The sequence below is a fragment of the Uranotaenia lowii genome, chromosome 2 (assembly GCF_029784155.1).
Source record: "Uranotaenia lowii strain MFRU-FL chromosome 2, ASM2978415v1, whole genome shotgun sequence".
Lineage (NCBI taxonomy): Eukaryota > Metazoa > Arthropoda > Insecta > Diptera > Culicidae > Uranotaenia > Uranotaenia lowii.
This window is the reverse complement of record NC_073692.1, coordinates 81,711,424-81,736,620: the sequence shown is the minus strand read 5'-3', so window position 1 is coordinate 81,736,620 and position 25,197 is coordinate 81,711,424. Positions and strand designations below refer to the sequence as shown.

Below are 25,197 nucleotides of genomic sequence, written 5' to 3'. Positions count from 1 at the left end.
ATACTCAAAGGCGCTAATTTTGAATAAAAAATCACGATTGAAATCGTGAATGTGCTCTTGATTCCTTCCATTGGTATCCATCCCTTGAAAGATTCAACAAAAGAAGCAAAACTGAAGTGTTGTGCACCAAATGCATTAAAAGTTGGATCTCTTGTATAATACAAGAGATCCAACTTTTAATGCATTCAATCATTGAGGGAGTGACGTTCAAAAAGTATCACCAAGTATGTCGATCACCGTCGATTAGCCACGTGACGAATAGCAACGGTAGCCTCCGATGGGGGTGGTATATTTTCTTGTATCAAGTTAGTGTTGATTTTCAACAAACATTTAACAGGTACTTTTACCACGTGCGTATCACAGCACTTGGAGCTATCAGTATTCTAGCTAGATTCCTGATTACTTTTCTTGAGCGATTTTCCGAACATTGGAGTAAACACTACAAACTTATCAAATTCCATATTAAACCTATTTTTTTATCATTTGCAGCTAATAGCAGAAATCATTAATACTATTAAATGATATGAAAATCTTCAAAAATTGCTATATGCGACGCAACGAACGTTGAAAGCCTTAATCTTAAAACCAATTGCATGAAAAATATTTTTGATTATTGCAAATTAAAGATAAACTAGATTAGAGATAACAGATACATTAGGGTGGTTCTGAAATAGGGGCCATGCACAATTTTAGCTCACAGGGATTTGATTCTAGAACGTACCGCTGTTTTGTTAACCATACCAAGATACTGGTATATTTTTTTTAACCAATACTGTTAAACCTAAATCATTGAATATGCGATGTGAAACAACACTCACTGTGTTAAATAAGTTTTTTGAAATGCACAGGATTTCAAATTAAATTCTCGATTCTTGGAATTTTCAACTCTGACTTAAATTTCAGCTATCCTCTAAATAATTGTAAAATTATTTTGAAGGCAATGAGATCACAAGAATGAGATGAGTATTTTTTAATAAGAATGAAAATATCAAGTTTGTTTCAATTTTTTTCTATTCGGGTTTTCTCTTAAACAACGAATTTAAATTTTTTTTATGAAGTTTCTTAAAAAAAAATTCAACACATTGATTGGTGAATAGCTTTTGAACGCTCAATTGAAAATAGAAAACAAAATTAATGATGCAAGAATTTTTGGGCAGGATCGAAATACATCAAGAAAAGTCCCAGTGGGAGACTGAAAAATAGCTGGGATTCAATTTTTTGACCAAAATAAATGTGGTAAATCATTTGAGGAGCCCTAGAGGATGAAACAGTGAGCTCAAATTTGATAAAAGTGAAGATGTTCCCAAAACAATCAAAAGTCCCATAAACGAATGCTCAACTCGTTGGAACGTTTGCAAGTGATGTGCTTAAATGAACTATTTGATGAAATTAATTTATATTTCAATATAACGAACTTGCTAATTTTTCCAATAAACAAACAGCATGTTCATTAGACTGAGTCGATTTGGGGTCATTTTTTAATTTCTCAAACCCTTTTCGCTCTATTCAACATCTGTAAATTTTTCTCCAAACTTTTTTATCCAACTTTATCAATTTTCATTTCTGATATCCTTTCTCCAAGATTATACAATTTCACCGAAGTGCCGAGAATAAATTAACAAAAATCAATTCACCGGCAGTTAATTATCTTAAAGATTTCTAATTACAAAGTATTCAATTTTTCCATATAAACCTAATAGTTCAAATTTACGCATGCCTAAACGTTACTTGAAAACTCTGCAATAAGTCAAGGATGAGATCAAAACGAAACTGTTTTGACCCCAGGGTTTGAGAAATTAAAAAAAAAGGCCCCAAATCGACTCACGCTGGATCCTGCACTGCACACCCTCATTTTTGACCAACTGTGCAACTTAACTTAAAAGTCTAATTTTTAAATAGTCAATTTTGATAAAGGTGTTTCACTCGAGTCAAGTAGTGGGAAGTAATTTAAGAAGTGGGAATAAATTACTGCCACTTTGACCATAGAACGCAATTGCTATAGGTGATTTTCATCGTTATTTGGGGTAAAAGTTTGATTTTATGTGCTACGATGAATTAAAAATGGCTCCAAAAATTAACAACTTAAAACAAGATTAGTTGGACTATCCCCGGGAATCATTGGTCAAAAACAAACAATTGAACTGTTGGAGCGAAATACGTGTCGAGGGAGTCGGAGAATTGTATGTTGACAAAATTTGTTCTTGCGATACATACCCAACGATAAAAAATGGTTCATGGGAACAGACGAAAAATATTGATATTATCAATCTCAATTGTACATCAGGCGATATAAATTTAGACTTATTAGCCCATGTTTTCCCACACGGCTCACAAAAACGGCTGGGAATTCTCGAAGTTCTACATCGCACAAAAAAGACGCATTTTTGGATAAACTCTGTTCTGTGACCTTCATTTCATATCATAGCTACTTATCTCGACAAATGCTCGACAAATGCCCCGACTGTTGAAAAAGTTATATGCTGCAGGCTAAAATTGATCATATGCCTAGTACAAGATCAAATGCCAAATTTGAGACAGATCGGATCAAGGGAAGGGGTCGCTCAATGAGCTTGAAGTTTGTATGGGATTTTGAGATATTTTGTTCGGGAGAGCCTTGAAAACCCAGTTTTTAATCAATAACTTAGTTTCTCTTCGTCCAATTTATTTTTAATACGGTTTTTCTTTAGGCTTTAGTTGTGACACATTTGTCATCACAAGACTGCATTTTGATGAGAGTTAAAATAAAAATGTTATTAGGCTTTGAAATGGGCTTACTTTTTTAAGGGGGGTATTCATTACTGTTTATGAGTCTGGACGGTCTTACATAGTTAACAGAGATGAATACCACCCTTAAAAAAATAACCCATTTTTGAAGCTTTTTTATTTTAACTGCAATCCAAATGCAGTCTTCGGATTTGTCATAGATTTGGCTTTAACCTTCCAAATCCGTTTGCTAAATATCCGTTTTGGGAAAATTTGACTTGTGGTTTGATTTCATTCTCCTGGCTGTAAATGTTAACCGATTTTGGTGATATTATATTCATTTTGTAGGTTATTTATTCTTATTACTCAAAATTTAAAAAAAAAAGTCGATATGTATTACCAGGTTATCAGAAACTGGTTCAGAAAGTATAAAGTCCGAAAAATCAAATTTATTTTTAAATTACTCATAACTTCTGACATCTTTTCTGTATTTAAGTGTTTCACTGATGTTTGAAATTGTGAAGAATCCATCTATCCGGCAATGTATAGATATGTTGGGGTCCAATGAAAGTTTTTACCGCTATCTCAGATCTTCCGGTACAAAAAAATCTTAGTTTATACAAACGACATCCAACTTTTGCTTTGCTTAGCTGTATTTGATTTCCCAATGTTGAAAATCTCTATAATTAAGACAAAAAAAAACTTTCAAAACTCAAATTCATTTTTTGTCGTTAATAATGATCAAATTTTCATAGAACATACTTGGTCTGTAAAAATTCCCAGCTCCCAGTCCCAGTGAAGGGTTAAGAAAACCAGTATTTTAATAAATTGATCGAATGGAACCTAAGTTTTTGATGCAAAACTAGTTTCTCATATTTCTCCTGAACAAAATTTCTGAGAATCCCATACAAACTTTAGGCTCGTTGAGTGACCCCTTCCCGTGATCCGATTTGGCCCAAATTTGGCATGAGATCTTAAACTTGGCATGGAATTAATTTTAGCCTTCAGTACACAACTTTTGGAAAATTTGGGTCTTGTAAGGCACTCTTATGTATACATTCTTTTGGAAACTCAAGCCAAAATTTAACTGATGGTAAGCGAATGTAGCCTATAAAAAGATCATAATATATACAATTTACATTAGTGACAGCACTCTGCTTCCAGGTTATTCAGCTTTCCAATTTTGAAATGATTTCTATTACTGTCGTTGAGGTTAACGTTCTACATTAACTAATCAAAATCTCTTTGGAAAAAGATTTGTATGGCCAAGAACAGTTGTAAACTCAAAAACATTTCGGAAGCAAATATTTACGATCATGAAGGATTATTCCAATATCAATTGAGAGAAAATATTTCTTTAGTTTCGTTTCAATTTAAGTTAGCACTGTTAACGTTCATATTTCGAATAAAAAAAAATATTAAAAAGTTTATCTTAACGTAAACAGATCAAACGAAGATGTATATTTGAAATAATCGAAGGTTATCAACTGAAGTTACTGTACACATCGATAACAGGTTATATAATTTTCAAATTTCTGAAGATACACGTTCGATTGGCAAATTTCACAACCTCCACTCCTCCAATGCTCAGTTTCCTAAGCTTTGGAACATTTCAATGAAGAACATTCCATTGAACATAGCTTACCAGAATGCTAATCGGAGTTCGTTTTTTTCCTATTCTGTTTCCTTTCACCCCGCAGGAGGATCCCAAGGATATGAAAAATGCACACCTGATAATCAACGAGCTCCGAACCCGCTGCCGGAATCAGTCGGAGCAGATTATGTCTTGGAAGAAGGCCTACGCTCTGCAAGTAAGTAAAGTTTTCCCATCCAAGGGATTTTCCTCATTGAATGTTATAGTCAATGAAAGGGGGAATTTGCGGTAATCCGCATTCCATTATAATCAACCCACTACCAACCTAGGCAATGTTGTGAGAGAATCCCTATGGTAAACTTCCTTTTCGTCTATTGAGATGGCAAGAGATTGCCGATTGTTACTAAAAAGAATAATTGAATTAGAACCTGTGATGAATGGTGGTGATCTTATCAAACCGAACATCACAGGCCAAGTAGGCAAATGAAGCGGAATCACTCAATTATGTCGGTGATAAGCTGTTGCCAAACTTTATTTAATTGACTTGGTGCCTAGAAGCAGCCATCATCAGTGAGAGGCAATCTAGATGCTATGGAATCCACTAATCATAAATTAAAACTTTGTCGTCGCTTTCCTCGTGGAAATCGGCAAAACCTGGAACTATCGAAAATGTGTCTTTATCAAAGCCATTTCAACGCCTCACGTGACAGTAATTTGTCAAGCTATCACCCCAATGTAATTTAGTCCTTGCTAGTTTTGTTTTCGCTCGGCAGGAACAGGAAATTTATCCATTTATGTTTGTCATTCTAAGGGATTTCGTGTTTCCTGAGCCTCGCTTATTTGTCTTTCGGCAACTTTCCTCTGCTGTTGTGCCCCAAATACGTAAAATAACTCGTTCATTTGTAATTTTTTGTCGAAATGTTTCTTTCCTAAGAATGGTATTTCGAAACACAACCAAGCCAACAGTTATAATTAACAGTCATTCGAAAGCTAATCCAGAAGCTATGAGCTCACAAATTGATTCCTATTAACACATTCCGGTGCCGCCTGAAGCCAGTTGATTTAGCGCCCCTAGTTGTCGATTTCATGTTTCCGATAATGGGAAACATTGATGGATGCCTTTGTACCGAGAGGATTATTCCCATTTTCGAACAATGTGCTTTTCATAGTTTCGAAATTTATCGATTCAATTTCCGCCGTTCAGTAGCATAGCTAACACAGAGCAGCACCACAAATCCTGTTGAAATCCGCTTTCCTAAAGTCAAAAGTTATTACATTGGCTACCTTTCCTTTCTCTTCAGTTTTCGAAACGGCAGCCCCATCCAGTTGAAGTCCCAGGGATTCGGGGAGTTCATCCGTCGAAAATTGTGTACCCACCAGGTACTGTCAAAGAGTGAGCAAACTTGTACCATTAAGAAGATTATCGATCAAATTCGGGCGTTCTCCGCTTGCAGGAATTTCCATTCACAAGTTTCCTCCATTAACTAAGCTATTGTCGATAAGCCGGTTACGTGATTGTTGTGTGGTGGTTTCAACTGCAAAATTAGCGAGCATTTTCCGAACTAATTGGAAAACAATGTGAAACATGTGTTGCGGCACCTTCACTTTCTAGTGGTGGTAACATGTTTGAGTTTATATATTTTGCTGATTTATGGAAATCAACGGAAGGCGGTTTAATTGATTGGGCCACAATACTAGATTGGTTTGTGTATTTCGAATTATTAGAAATTATTTTTTTCCTTGCATTGTTTTTGTACATCAGAACTATAAAACCCATCTTCCCGGAAACGTTTTTTCAAAATGAGTTTTCCACAGAATGACAAGAACCCGATATCAAATCGCCGAATAAACCAATCCTCATACATTTTTTTAACATAATGGTACATTTCTCTGGGATATCTATGTAATGCCTAGATTTTGAATAAGTTTGAGGTTCTGGATTTTATATTATGTTTTTTTTTCGATTGCTTCATATTATCGTTTCAGTAAAAATGAAAAAAATACATGCCACAATGATGCAAATTTTTGTTTGAAGCTCTTGTAGAAACCATTCGGAGCATTTTTTTTTGGCAAAAGCTTGAGGTAGTAGGACAATATTTTCTAAAAACTTAATTTTTCTTGCTCAAAACTGATGGGTTTGAGGAATTCATATACACAGAAGTTTCTTACGTGTTTTTTTACAAGGTTACGCGGTTTCCGGGAATAAGCACGGTTTTTTACGCGGTTTTCTCGATTAAAGCGATATCTGGGAGAAAATATTCAAAGTCCTTTTCAAAGGAAAAACATTTATGATTTTTTTTAAGCAGGAAGAATCATAGCTCTGAGTGTTGAAAATAGGACCTGAGACCTGAGATAAAAGATCTAAGACATGAGACCTGAGACCTGAGACCTGAGACTTAAGATCTGAGACCTGAGACCTGAGACCTGAGACCTGAGACCTGAGACCTGAGACCTGAGACCTGAAACATTAGATCTGAGATCTGAGACCTGAGACATGAGACCTGAGACCTGAGCTCACAGACCTGAGACCTGAGACCTGAGACATGAGACTTAAGATCTGAGACCTGAGACGCGAGATCTGAGACGCGAGAACTGAGACGCGAGACCTGAGCTCACAGACCTGAGACATGATACAAGAAACATGAAACCTAAGACATGAGACGTGAGACCTGAGACGTGAGAAGTAAGAAATAGTAGTAATAGAAATAGAAGTAAGAAAAAGTGAGACGTCAGGCGTAAGCCGTGAGACGTGACAAGTTAGAAGTGAGACGTGAGTAGTGAGATATGAGCTATGAGAAGTGAAAGTGAGAAATCAGTCATTAAAAGTGAGAAATAAGCCGTGTGAGAAGCCGAAATGACCCGAAGTGGGAAGTGGGAGATAAGGAGTCAGAAATGAAAAGTGGGACGTCAGGTGTGAAACGTGATAAATTAGAAGTGACACGTGAGTCACTACTGACGTCTCACTTAACACCTTTCACGTCTCACGCCTGACGCCCCAATTTTAACTTCTCACTTCTAACGGTTCACTTCTCACTTCGGCTCAATTCGAATGAGAAATGAGCCGTAAGAAGTCAGAAGTTCTCTTCTCACGTCACACTTCTCACAACTTACGGCTCATTTCTCACATTTAACTTCTCACGTCTAAATTCTCACGTCTCAGTCTCTCTTCTCATGGCTCATATTTTTCTTCTCACGACTCACTTCTCATATCTTAAGCAAATTTCTCACATATCACTCCGTACTTCTAACAAATAATTTTTCACTTCTCACGTCTCACGTCTAACTTCTCACATCACACTTTTTATGGCTCATTTCTCACTTCTGACGTCTCTCTTATCACGTCCCGCTTCTTATTTCTCCTGGCTCATATCTCACTTAATCACAAAAATTAACAAAAATGACAAAAAGGACAAAAATGACAAAAATGACAAAAATGACAAAAATGACAAAAATGACAAAAATGACAAAAATGACAAAAATGACAAAAATGACAAAAATGACAAAAATGACAAAAATGACAAAAATGACAAAAATGACAAAAATGACAAAAATGACAAAAATGACAAAAATGACAAAAATGACAAAAATGACAAAAATGACAAAAATGACAAAAATGACAAAAATGACAAAAATGACAAAAATGACAAAAATGACAAAAATGACAAAAATGACAAAAATGACAAAAATGACAAAAATGACAAAAATGACAAAAATGACAAAAATGACAAAAATGACAAAAATGACAAAAAAGACAAAAATGACAAAAATGACAAAAATGACAAAAATGACAAAAATGACAAAAATGACAAAAATGACAAAAATGACAAAAATGACAAAAATGACAAAAATGACAAAAATGACAAAAATGACAAAAATGACAAAAATGACAAAAATGACAAAAATGACAAAAATGACAAAAATGACAAAAATGACAAAAATGACAAAAATGACAAAAATGACAAAATGACAAAAATGACAAAAATGACAAAAATGACAAAAATGACAAAAATGACAAAAATGACAAAAATGACAAAAATGATAAAAATGATAAAAATGATAAAATTGATAAAATTGATAAAAATGACAAAACTGACAAAAATGACAAAAATGACAAAAATGACAAAAATGACAAAAATGACAAAAATGACAAAAATGACAAAAATGACAAAAATGACAAAAATGACAAAAATGACAAAAATGACAAAAATGACAAAAATGACAAAAATGACAAAAATGACAAAAATGACAAAAATGACAAAAATGACAAAAATGACAAAAATGACAAAAATGACAAAAATGACAAAAATGACAAAAATGACAAAAATGACAAAAATGACAAAAATGACAAAAATGACAAAAATGACAAAAATGACAAAAATGACAAAAATGACAAAAATGACAAAAATGACAAAAATGACAAAAATGACAAAAATGACAAAAATGACAAAAATGACAAAAATGATAAAAATGACAAAAATGACAAAAATGACAAAAATGACAAAAATGACAAAAATGACAAAAATGACAAAAATGACAAAAATGACAAAAATGACAAAAATGACAAAAATGACAAAAATGACAAAAATGACAAAAATGACAAAAATGACAAAAATGACAAAAATGACAAAAATGACAAAAATGACAAAAATGACAAAAATGACAAAAATGACAAAAATGACAAAAATGACAAAAATGACAAAAATGACAAAAATGACAAAAATGACAAAAATGACAAAAATGACAAAAATGACAAAAATGACAAAAATGACAAAAATGACAAAAATGACAAAAATGACAAAAATGACAAAAATGACAAAAATGACAAAAATGACAAAAATGACAAAAATGACAAAAGTGACAAAAATGACAAAAATGACAAAAATGACAAAAATGACAAAAATGACAAAAATGACAAAAATAACAAAAATGACAAAATGACAAAAATGACAAAAATGACAAAAATGACAAAAATGACAAAAATGACAAAAATGACAAAAATGACAAAAATGACAAAAATGACAAAAATGACAAAAATGACAAAAATGACAAAAATGACAAAAATGACAAAACTGACAAAAATAACAAAAATGACAAAAATGACAAAAATGACAAAAATGACAAAAATGACAAAAATGACAAAAATGACAAAAATGACAAAAATGACAAAAATGACAAAAATGACAAAAATGACAAAAATGACAAAAATGACAAAAATGACAAAAATGACAAAAATGACAAAAATGACAAAAATGACAAAAATGACAAAAATGACAAAAATGACAAAAATGACAAAAATGACAAAAATGACAAAAATGACAAAAATGACAAAAATGACAAAAATGACAAAAATGACAAAAATGACAAAAATGACAAAAATGACAAAAATGACAAAAATGACAAAAATGACAAAAATGACAAAAATTACAAAAATGACAAAACTGACAAAAATAACAAAAATGACAAAACTGACAAAAATGACAAAAATGACAAAAATGACAAAAATGACAAAAATGACAAAAATGACAAAAATGACAAAAATGACAAAAATGACAAAAATGACAAAAATGACAAAAATGACAAAAATGACAAAAATGACAAAAATGACAAAAATGACAAAAATGACAAAAATGACAAAAATGACAAAAATGACAAAAATGACAAAAATGACAAAAATGACAAAAATGACAAAAATGACAAAAATGACAAAAATGACAAAAATGACAAAAATGACAAAAATGACAAAAATGACAAAAATGACAAAAATGACAAAAATGACAAAAATGACAAAAATGACAAAAATGACAAAAATGACAAAAATGACAAAAATGACAAAAATGACAAAAATGACAAAAATGGCAAAAATGCTAAAAATTACAAAATGAAAAAAATACATAAAATGACATAAAATGACAAAAATGACAAAAATGACAAAAATGACAAAAATGACGAAAATGACAAAAATGACAAAAAAGACAAAAATGAAGAAAATGACAAAAATGACGAAATGACAAAAATAACAAAATGACAAAGATGACAAACAGGCAATAGTAACATGAGTGATCTATATGTACCCATTAATGAACTCGAAAGTTGCAAAAGTGCTTTATATGTATCTTGTAAGGGACTTAAGTCACATAAATCACATCACCACTTCGAGTTTTTGTATCAGTTAGAACAACATCAAGGCGTGGTATAGAGGAAGCGTGTTCAATTCTCACCATCAAGGTCGGGGTTCTATCCCCAAGCCGGGCAAGATTTTTTCCTATAAGTAATTTGGTACTTGAGTGACCATCTTGGTGCGATATATGTAGGAAATGTAGGAAAGAAGCAATTAGCAATTTGTCGAGTTTGAAATACGGCGCGTGGCGTCATGGCAGCACCATGTACTGAACAAAGTTAAAAAATCAAGAGAAGGTGATATGAACCGATGCCAAGGGTGCAATTGAAATAGATAGAGAATTTTTTGCTCATTTTACGATTGTTGAGGAAGCTGAATTAAAAGGCCGCTGGAAGCTGAATAGAAGGTCATTAAGACTTGTTTTGGAACTGTAAGAACGTACGTACATGCCGCTATTGCGTGCCGCTATTAAGCCTACCCCCATTCTGATACGTACGTACGTACATCATATCAATGATAGGACTGAGTAAGCTTTTTGGTAGCTGTTTTATGGGACTTTTGATTGCTTGGATAGAGCTTCAAGACCTGTGATTTGAGATTAAAGATATGAGACATGAAAAATGTGACTTATGAACTTAGGCATGGAGATGAAAAATGAGACCTAATACTCGCGACATAAAGCCTTAGACCTAGATTATGTTATATAAGACATAAGACCGGAGACCTGAAACATGGAACTTGAGCCCTTGAGACGTCTCACCTCTAATCTAACATGTCTCAACTCTAAGGTCTCATGTCTCGTGTCCAAATTTTCATGCTCCAGGTCTTAGGTTTCGCAGGTCTCAGATTTTTGAACTCAGGTCTTAGTTATCAGGTCTCAAATGTCAGATCTCCAGTCTTAATTCTCAGGTTTCATATTTCAGGGCTCGTTTCTTAGGTATCAGATATCAGATCTCAGGTTGCAGCTTCCTTGCCACAAGTTACTGGTCTCACTTTTCATGTTACATGTTTAATTGTCTAAAGTTTCAGAGCTTCCGGATAAGCACAGTTTTTGGGAATCAACACGGTTTTTAATGCTTTTTACACGTTACCTAGATAGATATGCTCGTATAAAAAACCTTGATATATGTTTTAACATTAAGTTAAGTGTTATTTTCAAACCCTAACCGATCTCTTTCATCCTTCTATACTTTCAGCAAGAGCAAAACCACCGGTTACAGAAGGAGAAGGCGGAGCAACTGAACTACCTGACCAGCCAGTTGCTGCTGCTGGAATCGAGAATCATGCGGAAACAGAAGCAGGTGTCCAATGTGCTGTATCAGCGAGAACTGACCATCTACCGGCAGCAGAAGATCATCGAAACCCTCACCAGTCGACTGATAGATCACGGGATCATGGATGTGGTGCTGGATCCGGCGATAGGCGGAAGTGGAGGCGGTGGAAGTAATGACTTCGATTCGTTGAATGATTCGGATTCGGCAGTGGTTTTGGAAGATGTCGACTCCGATTGTAATAGCTCGATCTATTTTGGTGGCGGAAGTTTGAAGGGTCGTTGTAATAAGTTGAACAACGATGTGACGATCGTGAGGTCGATTTCGGACGCTATAGAGACTACGAATCTGAAGTATAACAACACGAGGCGGTCTAATTGTTTTTTGAGGAGACCGGAAGTTTTGGAAACGGTATATAGTGTGGAGGAGGATCCGGAACCCCAAGGAGCCGCTGGGGGAGGATCAGGTGGAGGAAGTAGTCCGGGGAATTCGTCCGGAAAGTCGGATGCCGTTAGCGAAAAGCGTGATAAGTTTAAGAATCGAACTGAGAAATGTATTTCGTCGGATCAATCAGATGATTCGAAGGACAACCAAAGTACGACCACGACGAAGATCACCAGTACAACCATGACTACGGTGATCATCACAAAAACAAGCTGCGATGGAGATTCGGGAGGCTGTGAAACTCCACCGGAGGCAACCTGCAAGCCGGGAGCTGTGACGAACTTTAACCGGGTCATGTCCAATCATCGATCGGTGACCAAACCGAAGGACGTCAAATACAAACGCATCAACAAGGCCAAATCGAAAAGTTTGGAAGAACTGCGGGGTCGCCTAAGACACTGGGTCGAGCGGGGAAGTTGCAATATGAGCGTGAACCTGGACGGCACCGGACTTACTCATCTGGAACAGTGCCAGCTACAACTGCAGCAATCCCAGCAAAACCTAGCGCAAAGCTATGCGTGACCTGAGCCAAAGCCCCAAGTTCGGGGTAGCATTTAATGGTTATTTATTTTAGGGATTCTTTTTGTTTTGTGGCGTTTAGACGCATTGCTAAAAGCCGCCTAAGTTCTGAAAGCTCAATTGAAAAATTGTGATTTATATTATTTGAATTCCTCATGGCAGTTGCATGCCCTCTAGCTAACTTTTGTTAGTTTTCGAATCCTTAAAATGATCAAAATTGTACAGAGTCGTTATTTTCCAAACGTTATTTATTGCAATCCTACTAATTGTACATTGAAATCCACAACATAATCCAAGGAATACAATCAAATTTTCTAATTCCACAACATTGAAAAAATACTCTGACTGAGTCAGGTAACCTAATATTTTGCGAAAAACATTCACAACGTTCACAAATTCGATCTTCGAACACAAGCTGCACTGAACAACAATCAACAATCGCTAAAGACTTGTTAGCATGCAAAATGACAATTCGTAGCTTTTGTACTATATTGCACTGGCTTATCAGAAAGAAGAAATGTTTAAGGTATACAAAACAACATGAAAAGAAACATATTTTCCTACACAAACCGCAACTAGATATATACATTGTAACTTGTAGCTTAAATAACATTAAATAATAAGAAATGACTGCTTGTTAGGACGCAGGTCAAGTGATCTTTCTTCCCAAAGTGTGTTTCAACAATACATGATCAAAGAAACAGAAATTGAATTCAACTTTTTCCGATCAGATTTTACAATCGAATCAATTAATTAGCAGGTAATTTGAGAGAGATGAAAAAGAAAAAAATATGTGAATTGAATCGTTCGACTTAAGGAAATAATATATTCGAAAACAAAAACACTCCAAAAGCAGGAATAAATGTACTGAAGCCGTATGTGAATAATTATAGCCTATAAGATTGAAGACTTTTGCTAAAACCAAAAGGTTGATAAATAAAGATAACAAAAACAAAACCTGTACATAAGTTCAATTCCGAAAATGAAATTGAAACAAACAAGTCCGCGATCCTCAACCCAAAAGAGGAAAATATTATGAATTTGAAGTAATGACACTAGTAAGAGAATATTAATCTGCAAAAGATAAGAAGTAAAACAAAACAAACAAAACAAAACTATACATACGTAGGTGTAACTTTCACGGCAATTGCTCACCACGCGCTGTTTAAGCTGAGGTGGTAGTCAATGTCAAGAAATAAATCAACAAATAAACAAAAAAAAAACAATATGGCAACAAAACATCCATCATGTGTATATGAACGAGATAACTCTGTTTTGAATGCTTATCAAATAAAACACAAAAATAAAGCAAACTTTTGTCTGTGCTTCTGCCAGAATGAATGGAAACCTGACTACGACATTGTTTGATCAAGAACGAAAAGAACAGCCGTTTGCCCGAGTCGTTTCTTAGTCGTTACATCGTTCTGAAAATTAAATTTTTGTTCTCTGAATTTCAAACCCGAACGTTGCTTTGTCATGATTCGTCTTTCCTTCCGTTCTTTTCTCTTGTTATTATAAAGAAACCTCTAGCCCGAAGCTCAAAAGTTAATTTCTCACCCCGATGGAAGTAATTTCGGAAGCTACCAAAAGAAATTGTCCCTTTTTTGCTAAATTGAATTGAATTTTGCTTACCCCCATTCCGGTCAACCCATGTCCATCATCCCATCACTGAACATCCAAAATAGAACGCTAACAAAGTCTTTGAAGTGTGAATCTGTTTACATCAAAAGAAGAACGTGCCCATAACCACCACGTGCCGGAAGCCACAAATGGCGGCAGCGGAAAGTCAATTTTCGGTGATTAATCGGTTCAGTGAAACTGCTTCAGTTCGGCTCAGGCAGCTTGCTCGCTGATGGGTCGGAAAAATCAGAGCCCGAAAAGGTAAAAATCACCGTCATCCCCTTGGTTGGACCCATTGAAGAGGGAACCCGGGAAAGCTTCCGCAATGCTTAGGCCTATATGGTATAGCACTGATTGATTGACGTTTTCGGGGTGACTTATGCCGGGAACAGGGCTCCGGATATAATGGACCGGGCTGAATGTCGCTGGCGATTTCTGAAAGTAATTGGAATATACTGATGAATGTTTATCGATACGGTCGGACTAGAGATATAATTGAAACATCAATTTGACAGATGCAATAGAAAAACAATCATGTATAGAAAAAAATTAACCAGATGTTCGAGAGGTTAGTTTCGATTTTTATTAGCTTTAAGAGATAGCTCAGCATAGGAAAAACTATCTTATATTGATCTAGGAGACATGTTCAAACCAGTGCAGTGTTATGAAAGTTTTAAATGCTCATATTTTGGTTTTTTTCTTTTATTGGTTGAGGTTATGTTTTAAGCTTTCGGTCTTATCAAAAGATCAATCACTTATTTGTGATTCATCATTCATTATTGAATATTTAGGAACTAAAATTGAACTAAGCATGAAAGTGTTCACATATTTGTACATGATGAATTACGCGAACGTACGTGATATTTTCCGAACGGGCGCTTCTACAGCGTTCATCGATCGTCAGTTTGTGTGTGTGCAACGGTGTTATCTTGTCCAGAGCGTCGGGAATATGTCTAAAAATGACCGGTGCACAATTGAGTCACTCGACTCACTGTTTCCTGCGGGTTTTGTTAATTTTTTCATGATACCCACCAACTGCCGACGATGAGCGCTTTCGATCGTTACGATTCTTAGTTAGGCTCTCTGGAGCCATTTAACTCACATCTTCTAGGGTGTCTCATTATGTCTAAGCACGATTTTGACACAACCCCGCTCATTTCGGATAGCGTCTAAGCAGCTGATTACTGCTGTTTGTTGCTGTTCACAGCATAGACTGACAGCACCTGCCGATTTTTCGGTATTCATACCGATTTTTGAACAAATTGTTATTCAAGATTCGGTATATACCGAATATCGATTTCTGGCAAAACCTACCGATTTCATACCGCATTTTGAAAATTTCGTCCTGTCAGAATTTTTTTTTCGAAATATATAACTATAACTTTCGTTTTGCTTTTTTCAAATTTTGAACCAGTATAAAGGGTGATACGGTCAAAATTTGGTCAAGGGAAAACGCTTGTAAATCGGTGAAATTGTTTATTTAAAAAATCAAATTAAATTTATTTTTCAAGTTTAATTAGTATAAAATTCAGGAAAAATATTCAGTTAGGCTTCCGCTTTTCCAAATCCGATTGCCGGGCCTTACGCTTAACCCCTGCCATCAGATTTTATACAGCCACCTTGTCCACTTTATTCGCCACAGAAAGCCAGTTTGCCTTGAACTGCTGGTCGTCCTTAGCAGTTTTTTTGGTCTTCTTTGGGTTCCGCTTGACAGTTGCCCAGTATTTCTCAATTGGGCGGAGCTCTGGCGTGTTGGGAGGGTTCTTGTTCTTGGGAACCACCTGCACAAGGCCTTTTACGTCAAATTTTGACCGTATTTCGATTTTTTGAATATATATTTGTTGAATATCTCAGAACTCAAATTAATCAAGCATAAAAGTGTTAACATTTTTTTTATTCAAAGTTTAAACGATGTAGACGCACTCTACTGTTGGCGATATTGTCCGAAGGAGCACTTCTACGGCGCTCATTGATCATGAGTTTGTGGGTATTCGTTGTATTTAAAGTGCTCTGGATGTGGCACATCTCAATACCTTGAGATACCTACGATGCTTATTGGAGTTGTTCATAATTGTTGTTCATTAGAAGTCAAAAAAAGTTAAAACAAGCTCTAACATTTTGGTCGTTGCGATTCATTAGTTTAGCTCTCTGGAGCCACTTATATCACATACTATAGCAGGGATGAGCAACCCACGACCCGCGGCTCTTGTGCGGCCTGCGAAGCTTATCTCTAATATAATTTATTTCTCCAATTATTTTACTAAAGATTGTCAGTTAACATAAAATTTCAGTCAATAGTTTTGACTAATATTAACAATAGTTTTGACTGAACTTCCAAAAAAGCAAAAGTAAATAAATAAAAATCTAAAGACTGCTAACAAGCACATGCCGATGATTATTATTTTTTCCACTTCTGTCAAACATTAAACTGTATGATAAATCTGCTCAACAAACATTTTGTTCAAAAATATAATTTTTTCAAGTCAAATTAGGTGCCGCTTATTTCGTGACACTAAAATTCTGGAAAAAAAATGAATACTTAATAAGTGAAATATGTTTGTTACGAAAAATTGATTTTTTTTTCACTTTGAAAATTACAAATTCAAAAGATTCTGATGAATTAGCAATACAAATCCTCTCGCGGTATTTTTTCTACATAATAAAACACAAAGTCTCTTGTTACTTTATCATTTTGAGCCGACCACATTTTAAACTGTGTATAAAAGTATATTCTATAAAACTAAATATATTTTCTTCTGCTTTTGTTTTCAATCGGTTCTAAAATCTCTAGATTTTGCAGTTCATTCTACAGTTTTTCAGTCTTAAATTTTGCATTTTCCAATCCAATCTCCAACCGTTGTCAATTTATTCTTTTGTGCATAATTTCAGTGCCGGATATTCAGAGTTGAGAGCCAACATTTTAAAAAAAATCAGAATTCTTCATCCTATGTATTTCTCAGTAGTGTGAAAATTTAGCTTAGAAAATCTTTTCGAATCTTTAGAAACAATTAACCAATCAAGAATGTAAACTGTAACCAAGGTTTTTTGACAAAATTTGTTCCATATTCTGTGAAATTTTAGGCTTTCTCCGATATCGACAGCTTTTGCTCATCATCGTATTACGAATTTTATGACAAAAAATATTTCTTTCGCCGTTTAGCTTAGCTTAGCTTAGCTTGATTGACTACTCACATCCACCTTTAACCATTGAATCCGAAATGCTTCATTATTAGTTTTGAGGGATAGACTCTCATTTTTTTATATGGATCCTACTTTTTAAATTGAACGTATTATGTGATCTAATCTGGAATCATATCGTTATTGTTAAGGCATTTCGAACCCCATGATCGCAGGCGTGGCTCAGTAGAATAAATTCCACATCGCCAATGGTTGCTACTCCGTGATTGAGCGAGGCCATCAATTCTGTTCAAAGGTCAAAAGAATGATGCTTGGGATTAGCAGACTATTCTCAGTGCACAGAACTGATGCTCTCTCTTTATATCATCAATAACGGCGCCGGCCACGTCCTAGTAGTCAATAGATAGGATGAAAAAGAGAAAAAAAGAATAAAAGAACAATTTTGCAATTTTGTGCTTTAGGACCGAGGTTACCTCTGCATCCTAGCAAAACAATTTTGGTTTGGAGGTTTTGGTGAAAGGATATGATCAGGAGACACTTTTGACTAGTGTGATCTAGAATTTAAACCTGTTTTCTTATGCCTCTCGCATTTTCTCAACAAACGATATTCTAGCTTATTATTTCTTATTTCTAAACCTACACGCTTATGTTCTCCAAAAACATCCTTTAAAATTACTGGAGAAGCTAAAAATTCCATTACGAATTTTATTTGTCTTACCTGGCTGTGACTAGAGGCTATCAATTAATCATACCTCACGAATAAAACACTCAAATCCGAAATTCCCAATTGAAAATTTTGATTCGACTGCTACAACATATCTTGTAACAAAATTGAAAAGTTACCTTGCAAGTGTGCACTTAGAGTTCGAAGCCAAAATTATTCTTGCCATAAAAATCTTCTAATACCATACGCTATTTATGGTATGAAGCTCAAAAGTACTACCTAAACAAAATGTTATTATACACCAGTTACTTAAAAAAAGGCTAAACGAAATGTTCAAGTTCAAATCATCCCATCAGATTTTGATTGATTTTTTTTATAATGTACATAATAATCTTTTGTACATTATCATACTGACAACGAACAGAATCATCAAAAATTCATCTAGCTCGAGGCAGAGCTAAACAAACATCATGAATTTTTAGAATTAACGGTAATGACTGTCAAACTTAAAAAATTTCTTAAACAACTTAATTTTTTTTATGAGATATTATTTTAAGCCTAAGATTTGAATCCAATAATACATAGACATAAATTGCGAAATATCAAAACTTATAAAACAAGTGCTTTTAGAAAATGAAAATGGTAATTTTACAGAAAGTTATATTGATATTTGGCTTGTGAGAAATAAATCTACTTTTTTGAAAAGACAAGTTTTATCAGTTTTCAATCAAGAAATATTTGATTTTGTGTGAGACAACTTTCTTAAAATACTTAACTATTTATGTTGAAAATTCTATGCTGTGACTGACAAGTGAAAAGATGTTTTAATTTGAATCACTGGGTAATCAATAAGAATATTGGTCAGTTAAGAACCACACTTTGGAAAACTCATTGAATAACATAATTGTATCAAAATTTCATAGTATTGATTTTAAGAACATGAACTTTCAAGATTCATTCGAGTCGTAGCTGTTGGCTAGTGCGAACGTGCTTTACATCGTTGCTAGTTCGCGAAACAATAGTGCGTTCTTTTGTTCGGCTATACATCCGGGTGAAAACACCGTAGTGCCGATTATCGGATAAGTTCGGTTTGTGTGTACCGTGACCGGTTAGTTAGATCTAGTGCAGACATTTTTTCCCCATCCAACAATAGTGGGTTTTGGTTTGTGCTGTGAAATTGTGAACTTTTTTTCCATCTCGGTGGTTTTTTTGCAAGTGCTGTTGTGGAGAACAATAGAAGTCGTTGTTTGGCTCCGTACCGCGTGGTACCGCGTACCGCGGACCTTGAAGGTCGTCTCCGCATATCGGCTGGATCCTGGTGCCGATTCAAAAGCGTGTGAAGGACGGCCACAAAACGTAGCCGCTGGATTGTATCACATCGGAAAATTAGCAGAATAAAAATAAGTTTGATTTTTCTTTTTTTCCCTTTTTTTCCTCTCTAATCTCGTTTCTATTTGAGTTTCTATATTTTCACTTTTTTTGCTTAATTGAGATAATTGTACTTCGTTCATATTTAAATGCGGAAGACATTCTTGTCCCCGTAATTGAATATGAACGAAGCCGGGGGATTAGTCCCACCGGTCTTTGGTGATGATGGGCGAGTCATCCACGGAAATGTGGGGCGCCTGAATGATCTGTTTGTTCCAGAGAAAATGGTTTCAGAAGAGGAACCGGGTCATTCCGGCGCTAATGATATTCCAGTGGATGATTCACCGCAGTCATCTACAAAAACTCGTGTGGCCCCCCGGGTTCGGGTTTATCCGGAGAATCCATCTTTCTCTGGTCCGTGGGTGATTTTCTTTCGGCCCAAGCCGAATGGAAAAGTTTTAAATGTTGTGCAGATAACAAAGGATCTGGTGAGATGGCCCTCCGTGACCAATATCACAAAGATTACGCCGAACAAATTGTGGGTTATGGTAACTAGTTTGCAGGCTGCTAACGAGATTGCTGCCAGCAAACATTTTATTTTAGAGTACCGGGTCTACATTCCGTCTCAAAACGTAGAGATTGAGGGCGTGATCACGGACATGAGTCTGTCGGAAGAATACATTAAGACCAATGGAGTTGGAAAGTTCAAGAGCCTCGATACGACTTCGGTCAAAATCCTGGATTGCCGCCAACTCAGAACTTCCAGCTCTGTTAATGGTATTAAAAAGTATTCTCCGTCAGCTTCATTCTGTGTTACCTTTGAAGGTACCGCCCTCCCTCACTACGTCTTGATTGACGGAATGTTGAGGTTACCGGTTCGACTTTTTGTTCCACGTCCGATGAATTGTACCAATTGTAAGACACTAGGACATACAGCATCACATTGTGGCAATAAATCGCGCTGCTCTAGTTGTAGACAAACTCATGAGGAGGGAGCTTGTCAAGCTACTGAGGAAAAATGCGTTTATTGTGGAGGCACCCCTCATGAAATATCTACTTGTCAAGCTTTCAACAATCGCTGGGAGAAACAAAGGCGTTCTCTTCAAGAACGTTCAAAACGTTCTTACGCTGCAATTCTTAAGAGCGCCTCCCCACCGCACAGTGGTCCAAAATGCGAAAAACGTGATCGTTGCTTATAACTTTTTTAGGTCACATTTTAGCATATCGGTGTCTTCGGAGAAGTTTGTCAGTAAAATTAGCTCTATAATAAAAAACTATTATTTTTCTGATTAATCCCCCTACAAGTGAGATAAAATTTCTAACTTCTCTGTTATAGGTTTTAGCTCTTTGATGTCTTTTACAAACTTGTTAAAAGTCAAATTTTCTACAACTTCGTCTCAGATGTCAAGTTTCTAAAATGATTATTATCCGAGATATCGGCCAAATAAGAAACTTAACCTCTAAAATCAGTTTTTTAATAATAACTTTTTTCAGTAAATTTTAAGTTTAATAGAATGTTCCACAAAGTTGTTTGTCTTACTAAAATACACCACTTTGTTGAACATTTCAAGTTTGTAAAATGTGATACTGCAGAGCTATGTTAAAAAGATTACCGAAAATAGGGCTTTTTCACGCCTTATTTTACAAACACCGGGCAACATCGGGCAGCCCGCTTTAGATGCAAAATAAAGTCGAAGATTTCGTCTACAAGATGCAGGTACAATCGTCAGTATCCACCTGTATCCAAGCGAGATACATCAATTTTACTTTTCCATGTTTGCATTAAAAACAACGATTTCTATGAAAGCACATGCAGCGCATTCTACTAACTAGGTACGTGTGTTTTCTTCTAGCTTTTCCCTGCGCGATGTCAGAAGCAAAGGTTTGGATGCGCATTTGTATTATTAGCATCTCCAGCTTGTAGAGGATCTATTTCAATTGAACACACAATAACCTGTACTAATAATACAAATGCGCATCCAAACCTTTGCTTCTGACATCGCGCAGGGAAAAGCTAGAAGAAAACACACGTACCTAGTTAGTAGAATGCGCTGCATGTGCTTTCATAGAAATCGTTGTTTTTAATGCAAACATGGAAAAGTAAAATTGATGTATCTCGCTTGGATACAGGTGGATACTGACGATTGTACCTGCATCTTGTAGACGAAATCTTCGACTTTATTTTGCATCTAAAGCGGGCTGCCCGATGTTGCCCGGTGTTTGTAAAATAAGGCGTGAAAAAGCCCTATTTTCGGTAATCTTTTTAACATAGCTCTGCAGTATCACATTTTACAAACTTGAAATGTTCAACAAAGTGGTGTATTTTAGTAAGACAAACAACTTTGTGGAACATTCTATTAAACTTAAAATTTACTGAAAAAAGTTATTATTAAAAAACTGATTTTTAGAGGTTAAGTTTCTTATTTGGCCGATATCTCGGATAATAATTATTTTAGAAACTTGACATCTGAGACGAAGTTGTAGAAAATTTGACTTTTAACAAGTTTGTAAAAGACATCAAAGAGCTAAAACCTATAACAGAGAAGTTAGAAATTTTATCTCACTTGTAGGGGGATTAATCAGAAAAATAATAGTTTTTTATTATAGAACTAATTTTACTGACAAACTTCTCTGAAGACACCGATATGCTAAAATGTGACCTAAAAAAGTTATAAGCAACGATCACGTTTTTCGCATTTTGGACCACTGTGCACCGGCCCAATCCAACAACGTGTTTGCTGCACTTCCAATTGATGTAGGTGATACCGACTCAGCTGATGAAGGGCGACCATTTGTCATGATTGAGAACTCCAGAAAGCGTGCTAAAGCATCATCCTCAAAGATAAAAAGAAAAAGCTCTCCGGTTATATCTCCGTTCAACTTTATAAACAGATCGACTGTAATAGAAAAAGAAACACAAGTTCCTCCGGGATTTCGTGCAACAACTTCACATCCAAATGACCCAACAATCGCAGGATCATCGAAAGCCTCAGCATCCAAGATAGTTTCATCAACACCAACTACTCAATCGGGACTCTTTAAGTTGTCTGATATTTTGAACGGAATATTTTCGTGTTTTGATGTTTCTGAGTCCGTAAGAAGCATTGTTACCTCAATGCTGCCTATTGTAAAGACACTTTTTCAGCAATTGCTGCAAACTTGGCCCCTCCTTTCAGTGTTTATCTCTCTCGATGGCTAATTCAACAGAAGCCAGAGATATCACTGTTTTACAGTGGAATTGTCGTAGTCTTTTGCCCAAAATAGAATCTCTCAATTATTTGCTTCATAAATTTGGTTGTGATATTTTTGCGTTGTCCGAAACTTGGCTCTCTTCACAATCTAACATCTCATTCCACGACTTCAATATTATCCGTTTGGATCGGGACGATTCTTATGGAGGGGTGCTTTTGGGGATCAATAAACACCACTCCTTTTATAGAGTCCCCCTTCCTTTGTCAGGAGGGATTGAGGCTGTTGCTTGTCATACAACTATAAGAGGTAAGGACTTATGTGTTGTCAGTTTGTACTGGCCTCAGAGGGTTGCAGTGGATCGAAGTCACCTAGAGAACCTTTGTTCAGTTTTGCCTGAGCCAAGGTTGATCCTGGGGGATTTCAATTCGCATGGAACTGTCTGGGGAGGACAAGTTGACGATAGTCGTTCTACTTTTATCTATGACATTTGTGACAGTTTCAATCTAACAATTTTAAACACGGGTGAAAAAACAAGGGTCCCTAAACCTCCGGCAAGACAAAGTGCTATTGATCTCTCACTCTGCTCAAATTCACTATCATTGGATTGCCAGTGGAAGGTAATATTGGATCCCAATGGTAGTGATCATTTGCCTATAGAAATTACAATCACCAATGGGGTCAACACTTCAAATCCAGTAAATTTAACATATGATCTTACGAGACACATCGATTGGAAAAAATATTCGGAAGCGATAATAACAGCCATGGATTCTGTCGACTTTCTACCTCCCTTGGAGGAATATAACTTTCTTGCAGATGCGATTTACGATTGTGCTGTTCGCTCTCAAACGAAGCCCATACCAAGTTCATCTGTTCGCCGAAGGCCTCCCAATCCATGGTGGGACAACCAGTGCTCTGAGCTTTATACGAATAAATCGAACGCGTTCAAATCCTTCCGCAAAGACGGCTCCATCGACAGTTTTAATGCTTATGTTTCCCTCGAAAATCAATTTAAAAAATTGATCAAGGGGAAGAAAAAGGCGTATTGGCGAAATTTTGTGGGAGGTTTGTCACGCGAAACTTCCCTAAGTACCTTATGGAAGACGGCAAGAACTATGCGGAATCGATCATCAACGAATGAAAGTGAAGAACATTCACATGGATGGATCTTCAAGTTTGCAAGAAAAATTTGTCCAGATTCCACACCGGCGCAAAAAATTATTCGTGAAGTGCCGTCTAATAGATGCGATCTTGATTCCAAATTCTCTATGGTAGAATTCTCTCTTGCCCTCCTCTCATGCAACAATTCAGCTCCGGGAATTGATAAAATCAAATTTGACTTGTTGAAAAATCTTCCCGATGTCGCTAAATTTCGCTTATTAAATTTATTCAATCAATTATTGGAACACAACATTGTTCCCCAAGAGTGGAGACAAGTGAGAGTCATTGCTATCCAAAAGCCCGGAAAACCAGCGTCCGATCCGAATTCGTATCGTCCAATAGCGATGTTGTCTTGTATACGCAAATTGATGGAGAAAATGATCTTGTTTCGTTTGGATAAATGGGTAGAAACAAATGGTCTCCTTTCAGATACTCAATTTGGGTTTCGAAGGGGCAAAGGGACAAACGATTGTCTTGCCTTGCTGTCTTCAGAGATACAAATGGCATACGCTAAACGTGAGCAAATGGCTTCAGTGTTTCTTGACATAAAGGGAGCTTTTGATGCAGTCTCAATAGAGGTGTTGTCAGACAAGTTGCACTCCCGAGGTCTGCCTCCTCTATTGAACAACATCTTATACAGCTTGCTTTGTGAGAAACATTTGAACTTTGCTCACGGAGATATTGCAGTTAGGAGAACCTCTTACATGGGCCTCCCTCAGGGTTCATGTTTGAGTCCACTTTTGTACAACTTTTACGTGAGTGACATCGACAGTTGTCTCTCTGAAGGCTGCACTCTAAGACAACTTGCAGATGACGGCGTGGTGTCTGTCACAGGATCTACTGAGTCTCATCTGCACAGACCTTTACAAGATACTTTAGACAGATTGTCTTCCTGGGCTTTGGGGCTTGGGATTGAGTTTCCTCCACAGAAAACGGAGATGGTTGTTTTTTCTAAGAAACGTAGACCTGCTCAACCTAAGCTTCAACTCCTAGGCAGAACGATCACTCAATCGAGGTGTTTCAAGTATCTTGGGGTTTGGTTTGATTCCAAGTGTACCTGGAGGGCTCATATTGAGTATCTGAAAGGAAAATGCCAACAAAGAATAAATTTTCTCCGTTCAATCACTGGTACTTGGTGGGGAGCCCATCCAGAAGATCTTATAAAACTTTACCGAACAACTATTCTTTCAGTGATGGAATATGGTAGCTTCTGTTTCCAGTCAGCTGCCAAAACTCACCTCATAAAACTCGAGCGTATCCAATATCGTTGCCTGTGTATCGCTTTGGGATGTATGCCCTCAACGCATACCATGAGTCTTGAAGTTTTGGCAGGAATACTCCCTTTGAAAGATCGATTCAATCTACTATCACTTCGGTTCCTCATCAGGTGTGAGGTCATGAACCC

At 36.0% G+C, this 25,197-nt stretch overlaps 1 protein-coding gene across 1 annotated transcript in view; it reads left to right on the top strand.

Annotated features, from left to right (window-relative positions):
* The window catches only part of LOC129746497 (uncharacterized), a 131,444-nt gene extending 117,443 nt beyond the window's left edge, over nt 1–14,001 (top strand). The window contains exons 4-5 of the mRNA XM_055740167.1: nt 4,404–4,514; nt 11,612–14,001. Coding sequence (XP_055596142.1) covers nt 4,404–4,514; nt 11,612–12,652 — 1,152 coding nt within the window. The 3' untranslated portion in view covers nt 12,653–14,001. The remainder of the gene's footprint in view (nt 1–4,403; nt 4,515–11,611) is intronic.
* Nucleotides 14,002–25,197: the final 11,196 nt, after the last annotated feature.